We start from the raw sequence: 7,953 nt of genomic DNA, 5'->3' as shown, positions 1-7,953 counted from the left end.
ATGTCCATATGTTCCTGTTTTATTGTGTAGTGTTAAGAAAAGAAGAAGAAGAAGAAGAAGAAGAAAGAAATGAGAAATAGAAACATTTCTGCATGGACCAAAGCTTCTTAAACGGCTAATTTGAATTACATTTGGATCTATTCATATTTAACCAAAAGCTGAAATGGCTGAAATTCTTCTGCAGAATAACTGGAAGGTTTAAGGATGGAGAGAAACTAACCACAGATTTCTGCTCTCCCTCCCTGTTTTCCTCTGCTTTGTTGTTCGTGATTCAATTTGACTGAATGTGGTTTACCGTTGCAGCCCGAGGGTTCAGCTCATCCGTCTGTCGGTGTCGCCGTGCCTCTGTCACATCATGGAGGCTTCTGGATCAGGACCCACACGCTCCGGGTTTGTGTGGCTGGTGGGAGGCTCTCAGGTTCTGGGTTTGGCCTCAGTGGTTATGACCGGAGTGTGGATGGGTCATTACCGCGGTGGCTTTGCCTGGGACGGCTCAGGGCTGGAGTTCAACGTGCATCCTCTGTGCATGGTGCTGGGCCTGGTCTTCCTGCAGGGTGACGGTGAGTCCACACACACACACACACACACACACACACACACACACACACACACACACACACACACACACACACACGTCCTCATTCTCACATCTGCATTTTAAATTGGGTTTAACTGCAAGTCCCCTTGCTGTTGGACGGTTTCTTCAATAGCCTCTACACAGGGCAGACAATCTAATCAGTAAAGCATTCTGACCTCTCTAACACGGCAACTGTGACCTCAAAAAGACCAGCACAAAAACACCAAAACACACCCGTGCAAAGCCACAACTTTACTGAATAAAACTATATATAACTAAGTATACCTCTTTACAAACAATAGGCAATTAAAACTTTAGAAAACTGCTTGAACATGTTATTTAGAAAATCATTTACTAGCTCGGCAATCACAACAAATAGTGGAAGCCACTAACTTTTTGATGACGTCACCACTGTCCCTTTACATTGGCCTTTAAAAATATGAATTAAAATGCACATTTGAGCTATTTTGGTTTGGCCCCACCTAAGGCTGCATTGTTTTGTAGTAACAAAATAAATGATCGACTGTATTTTAATACAGATCTGAACAGGATTTGGACCAAAAGAATCCATGCACTGAGTTCTATTACTCATGTGGAAGGTTCATGTAATAACAAGTGTCTACTTTAATTGTTAGCTTTGCTGTGTTTCTGTGGTGTGTGTGTAGAGTTACAAGCATGAAAAGCACAGGTGGGGGTGGCCTACTGCTGCAGGGAGGTTTCATGTTGTGAATGAGGTGTGAGGTGTGGTCGCTTCTTTTGGGCTAAAATGTTGCTGAGTGTTTGTACATATAAAACAAGCTGCTTCGTAAACAAGTTAGTGAAGTGGTTGGTAAACAAGGTTACATGAACAGAGCATTTCCACAGCCTGTGGCTGAGCGAAAAGCTGGCAAAAGAGAATATTTGTTTTTTAATTCTCTATTTGTTTTATTTTATTTTCCACAGTCACGTCTCAATCAGTCATTTGTATTGTTTGTTATTGCTATTTTTCAGGGACATATTCAAAGAGAATTTCGACGTCTTCCTCTTCCCACTTTTCTGTTTGATTTGTTTTTAAATAACAATTTGAGACTTTTCTTGAATTGAGTGAAGGAAATTGACATAAATGTTGCAATCCTCACAAGCCAAAGCCCCCTATTGGCCAGCTTTGGTGGGATCATTTGGACATATTGTGTAAAAATGATGGAACCACAGAGATCTGGGTCGGTATGGTGATGTAAACATGTGTCAGATGTTTATGTGTCAGTTGAGTAGAATGGGAAGCGGAACATTCTAACAGCTTGTGTGAGTCTGGCCCCAGGCAACATGCTACAAGCACCCAAACCTGTTGTTTGAACAGCGTTATGTGTCTTTGTGCAGGTTTGTGTGTGTGTGTGTGCATGTTTTGCATTTCTATCGTTTGTCTTTCATTCTTCCACAAATATAATTAGTTCCTTATTGTCTTTATTGTCTTGCATTGTTTCTCACGCTGCAGCAGATCCACCTGCTCCCTGAAACACACACAGAATGAGTTGTTTTTCACTGCTGTCTGTGGGGAGTTCTTATTAATGAGAGTAATCAGATTACTTTAAACTGCCTCAACTGTTCCACTGCCAGATTACATTAGAGCCATCACAGCAAAGGTCAGCTGGACATTAGTGTGAATCGTGAGGTTAATAAGAGACGGAAACACCTAATGGAAACACATACGGACACACACACACACGCACACAGGCAAACGCAAGTCATGTTACCTTCGGCCACCTTCCCACAAATGGAGACAAATTTGAGAACACATCTACTTTTGGCCTTCATCTATATGTAACACAGCGACAAGGCTCATCTCATCCTGCTATAATGACGCTTACATCACTGTTTATTTTGACATCACTTTACTTTGGGTACATATTTCTTATAACACCCTGCATGTCCCTGCATGTCAATCATTAGATTGTCCTGTGTGAGGCTCAGAACTTTGCTTTGTTAATTCACATTTTGCAAGAGAAACATTTGATCTTCTAAAGAAAATAGAAACAGCTAATTCAATTGTTTCTTAACCCTCTTTGTCTCTCTCTCTCTCTCTCTCTCTAGCCATCTTGGTCTACAGAGTGTTTCATACTGAGCCAAAAAGGAACGTAAAGCTGCTCCATGGCATCATTCATATATTTGCCCTCATCAGCACCATCATAGGTGAGTGAGAACCTGTGTGTGTGGGCGCGTGTGTGTGTGAGAGAGAGAGAGCTAGAGCGAGAAAGAGAGAATCATATGATCATAGAATCCCATCTCCTCGTGATCACAAAAATCTACATTTTTTTACCATATCTTTAATACCTGTGTGTGGGTGGGTGTGTGTGTGTGTGTGCAGGTACAGTAGCTGTGTTTGACTTCCACAATGCTGGTAAGACTCCAAACATGTACTCTCTACACAGCTGGTGTGGCATGATTACCATCATCCTATTTGTCTTACAGGTACACACACACACACACACACACACCTACCTACACACTTGATATCTCACACTCACACTCCCAATCACTAACCATTTATCCCCACCGTCTATCTTCCAGTGGGTGATGGGGTTGGGGTTCTTCCTGTTGCCTGGTGCGTCGGCATGGTTACGAGCCTGGTACCTCCCCGTCCATGTGTTCTGTGGTTTGTTACTGCTGGTTCTGGCCATAGGAACCTCCCTGCTGGGCATCACAGAGAAGCTGCTCTTCAGCATCAAGTACGTCTGCCCGCCTGTCTGTTTGCTCATCTGTCCTCCTGTTTCAAGTCGAGTGTTTGTCTGTATTTGTTTGTTGATCTACCTCTCCCTCTGTCACCCAAGGGCGACCTACTCTCACTTTGACCCTGAGGGGATCCTCGGCAACAGTCTGGGGCTGGTGTTGGTGTGTTTTGGGGTGCTGGTGGGCTACATAGTAACTAAAGAGGAGTACAGACGCCCCCCCAACCCGGAAGAAGAGTCTCTGTCCCTCCACTTCAAGACCCTGACAGAAGGGGGGTCGCCCGAGACAGCCTCTCCCTGACCTCGTCCCTCCTGACCCAACCTGGGCCCAAGACGCAGTGAACGTGGACAACAGCTGGACAGAGGCAGTGTGAATGTAATAATCCTGTACCTAAAGTTACGTTACACTTGATACCTCCCAACAACTTCACGCTCACATTGATAGACATCCCATTTGGCTCAAATTAGGCCCCGCTCTGGAGTCAAGTTGGGTCAGACCAAATCTGGTTGAATTCGGGGTTAAATTGGTACGGTATCTGCCCAGCTTTACCAGGCTTTGCTGAAGTGCTGAGCAGATGTTAAGTTTTGGCTCAAGCAAGTCTCAAAAGCAGAAATCGGGAACTCTTAAGCATAGTTGACGGGTAGTTTATGTGTCTGCTGTTACAGTAGCAAGCAGACTTGACCAACTTTTACAATTTTACCATCAATCCACAAAGATGACAGCTGCCAAACCCACAATTGTTCCAAAACGTCTGATCTTCCTCCAGTTAGTTATTGATCCTGCTGAATAACAGACCGATGGACAGACCAATACGATTGGAACCACACACACACACACACACACACACACACACACACACACACACACACTTTAAAAAGCTTTAAGCGGTCTCCTGAATAAATCACGTTCAACCAAACTCATCCTATTATATATTATGGAAAGTTGTGTGTTTGTATTTTCGTTTGTTATTAGAGTGTGATGATGTAATGACTTTTTTAAGATGCAAGATTCATTCATTTTATTTGTTCCGATGTTTCCTCTGCTTGTGTGTGTGTCTGACGTGGCCTAGTCCAAGTTAAGGTCCAGGTCTCCGGTGAGGGTTCAGAGTCACATTTGGGAATTTGAAACTGAAGTTGGACTCCAGTGATGCAAATGAAGCTTTTACCGAAATATACACTGTGCTTTCCCTGAAGTGGCTGTTATGTATTGTAGACGAGTGAGGTGTTGTTTGTATCGATGCCCTTTCAAAGTATTTGTTGCGGTCAGAGTGTAGCAAGAATAAACGTTTAGCAAAACCTGTTGCGTTGTAATCATTTACATCTACCCACATGGTCAGCCCGTGTGTTGGCTGTTCCGGATGTCAGGTATCACCTCAGGGATCTGGGTCTGGGCTCCTGTGCTTGGAGAAAGAGAGACAGAGAGAGAGAGAGACATAGGAAGGGCACAGGAAACCTTCTTTCAACAGCTGAGCATTAACATTTGCTGATCAGTTCCAATCCCAATGGCAATGGTGTAACTGGAACACTGTTCTATGGAAATAGGAATAAACTAAAAGCTAAAAAGCAAAGTTTGGTTCCTCATTCTCACCAATCGTTTTGCCTTACTAACGGTACGGGAAGCCAATCGCGATGCTGTTTCCATGGTGACGGGCCTAAACAGTCATTAATTGGTTACCGGTTTGTATGACTTCTGATGACAAATAACAGAACACAAAGAAAAAACTCCTAGAAATTCATTTTTATACGATGTGAAACACGTGTGACCTTAAACAAAACAAAACATTTTTTGTTGACATTTCTGAGTTCTGGAAAAAAACTCTCACAAATTAAGTTACAGAGGCAAATTCAAGAAGAACAAACTGTTTGAAAAGAAGTTATATTTATACAGTTTAATACGGACATAACTTAAGAAAAATGATAAATATGACTCATTTTTGCCCTTGTTGTTATTTACAGTGTTCCATACAGCAGCTTAGTGCTGTTTATCACAGCATCGCCCTCCTTCCTTCATCTATATGGCTTCATACTGAGTCACTGGAGTCCCACAGAGTCCAGATCCTGGACTGTGAACATTTCAGCCCTTCAGAATCCCCTTCATTAAAGGCCCAAAGGAGCTGACGACTGCGCTTCACGTTGGCCCGGCTGTGGCAGAGATGCTGTGGAGCAGTGCATTGTGGGTGATTGAAGGTTTCGGTATAGCAGAGATGGGAGGTGAGGATCAATTTGGGGACATGTGGCATGTTTTTGCTTCGTCTGCTTCTTTCCTCTTCCTTGCTGTGCTCTGGCTGTCAAGGTGATCGCTGCCTGATTTCCGAGCCACCCTTCCCCCCTTCTTCCCTTGCTCCCTTCCTTCCTTCCTTCCTCTCTGGCGGTAACGTGTTTTGTTTCCAAACATTGTGATTTCCTTCTGCTTTCTCCTCTGGTTTGAAGAGGCCCAATGAATCATGGGATGTGTGTGTAATGTATGTATATTGTCATTCAGGGCTCATTAGGTTTGCTCTTCATTAAAAAGGTAAAAAAACCAGGATGTAACGCAAAAGAAAAAAGTAATTTCACTGAGCCAACAATGCCCAAATGTCTATCAACAACCAGCTTCTTTCTTCTTTCTCTGTGAATGGAAACTGCTGGAGTATCCAAAACAAACAAGCAATGAGCCCGATCGCTCATTCACACATCTTTAAGCCAAACGCTGGCAATTTCCCTTTCATGATTTTTGTGGGAATTGTATCAGAACCCGGGGGTGTGGCTTGGACGCCTCTCTATACGTTGGACTCGACAAAGGGTCTCTTTGGTTTGACGGGCGAGGTCGGGCCCGTCTTTCTGTCCTTCTGTCTGTCTGAGCAGCTCTGGATCACAGCGAGCGTTCGGGCGAGCTTCACGTCTGCGTAGGAGGGATTCTGACCGGCGACCTGCACCGAGCTGTCACCCTGAGCTTTCACGTCGTAGTAGTCCACGTGGTTGTCGGGCAGGAGGTGACCGTTGTGGGCGTTGTTGTTGCTGCGGTTGTGGTAGGCAATGGAGGAGGGCTGCACTTGGCTGAAGGCCCCCTGACTGGCAGGAGCTTTGCTGGGTGAAGTGACAACAGTGTCCAACGACGACACAGCCCAGGAGCGAGAGGGCGTGACACAGGAAGAGGGCGGGGCCTGTTGCTGATACTGGTGCACCCTTACTGTCTTGTCAATCACACCCATAAAAGGAGTGTTCCGGGAGGAACGGCCCGCCTCCCCAGGGTAAGTCCCGCCTCCTAGCATCGAAGTTTCTGACTGGGGAGAGCCCAGAAAGAGATCGTCGTGGTAACCAGTGACTCCTCCCATAGAGGCCAAATCCAAAGGTAAATCCATGCGCTGCGTGGAGGCCGAGACCCTGAAGCCTGGGCCTGGATTGGCTGGCTGCACCCCAGTGAGGCTGCTGCTGCTGGGGGAGAAGCGCATGTTGACACTCTGGGAGTGGAGGAGCGGTCTAGTGGTAGCAGCAGCAGAGAAAGAGGCGGGGTGGGCACTGAGTGGCCGTCGTAAGCCCCCCTGGTGGTAGAACTGAAATTCATGTAAGGAAGGAGCGTTCTCGGCTGTCACCTTGCTAATTTCCACAGGGTGAAAGGTTGTCTTTGATTGGTTGTAGCTCAACTGATGGGCGTGATCCAATCGATTTAGTCCCGCCCTCTCCACTCCTGCTCCTCTCCCATAGGCTGACACATTTGATAATCCCATTTGATAAACCAGCTCGGTATCCAAACCTTTCAGTGGATTTGAAGCTCCAGAAGTTAGACTGGCCTGAGACTGCAAGCTTGGCTGGACCTCCAGAGGGCCGAGGTAAACCTCCTCTCCTAGCTCTGCCAGTTCGTGGGGCAGGTGGGCAAACTGGGAGTAAGCAGAACTTCCCAGAACTGCACTGGAGTGAGCTGAGGAGCTGGGCTGACTGGTTCTAACAATCTGGACTTGGGCTGGTTGAAGCCAGCGGCCTTGGACTGGGTTGTGCTTCTGGAAGGAACGCTGAGCGGACTGATGGTGGTGGTGCTGGTCTGAATGGTGGTGGGGGGGCTCAGAGGTCGGGCTGCCTCGCTGCTGGTGTCTCGCTGGCGAAGGAGGAGCACTGAAGTGGTTAAAGGAGGAGGATGGGGGTGGCGGCGCGGAGTGAATGGGAGAGGCAGAGGAGGGGGAATGAGTGGGACTGGGGAGACGACAGTAAAGGTGGGTGGGCGACAGGGAGGAGGGGGGCGCCACCGGGGGACGGCAGTGAGCATCCAGACTTTGAACAACGGTGTGAAAGGAGGAGGGGTGAGAAGGAGGATCTGCCCTTCCATAAGTGCCCTCTTCCTCTTCCTCATCCTCATCCTCCTCTGTAAGCCCCTCCCTCTCCTGACAAGCTGACTCTTTGCAGTGTAGGTCGTTGTGGGGTGGAGCAAAATGTTGTCGATAAACATGCTGTGACGGCGGAGTGGGGGATTCTTGTTGCCGAGCAACCTGGCGATACTCTTCCTTGACCCGGGTCAGGAGGCGTGCGACCTCCCGATTGGATGGGCACAGTCGGCTGGCCTCAATCAGGTCCTCAAGGGCTGCATGGAACTGCCTGTAAGGTGTAAGAGAGAGAGAGAGAGAGAGAGAGAGAGAGAGAGAGAGAGAGAGACAACGTAAAGGCCAACGGACAAACAGGAGGGTTCGTATCAGGATTTGTGTC

At 46.8% G+C, this 7,953-nt stretch overlaps 2 protein-coding genes across 7 annotated transcripts in view; one reads left to right on the top strand and one right to left on the bottom strand.

The window, feature by feature from the left end:
* Positions 1-4,562, top strand: part of cyb561 (cytochrome b561) — a 5,367-nt gene extending 805 nt beyond the window's left edge. Inside the window, exons 3-7 of one of the 2 annotated variants that reach the window (XM_076142815.1) lie at positions 304-560; positions 2,645-2,743; positions 2,919-3,022; positions 3,122-3,279; positions 3,382-4,562. In XM_076142815.1, the coding sequence (XP_075998930.1) occupies positions 356-560; positions 2,645-2,743; positions 2,919-3,022; positions 3,122-3,279; positions 3,382-3,580 (765 nt within the window). In that variant the 5' untranslated portion in view covers positions 304-355 and the 3' untranslated portion in view covers positions 3,581-4,562. The remainder of the gene's footprint in view (positions 1-303; positions 561-2,644; positions 2,744-2,918; positions 3,023-3,121; positions 3,280-3,381) is intronic. The other variant, XM_076142814.1, reaches the window with a different exon arrangement.
* tanc2a (tetratricopeptide repeat, ankyrin repeat and coiled-coil containing 2a) overlaps positions 4,242-7,953 on the bottom strand; it is a 23,990-nt gene continuing 20,278 nt past the window's right edge. For all 5 annotated transcript variants that reach the window (XM_076142811.1, XM_076142812.1, XM_076142809.1 and 2 more), the window contains one exon: positions 4,242-7,845. In XM_076142811.1, the coding sequence (XP_075998926.1) occupies positions 6,039-7,845 (1,807 nt within the window). In that variant the 3' untranslated portion in view covers positions 4,242-6,038. The remainder of the gene's footprint in view (positions 7,846-7,953) is intronic.

Source organism: Genypterus blacodes, unplaced genomic scaffold, assembly GCF_046128005.1.
Source record: "Genypterus blacodes isolate CSIRO-AG114 ecotype Tasmania unplaced genomic scaffold, CSIRO-AGI_Gbla_v1 ptg000022l_1, whole genome shotgun sequence".
Taxonomy (NCBI): domain Eukaryota; kingdom Metazoa; phylum Chordata; class Actinopteri; order Ophidiiformes; family Ophidiidae; genus Genypterus; species Genypterus blacodes.
This window is presented reverse-complemented; position numbering and strand designations above follow the sequence as displayed.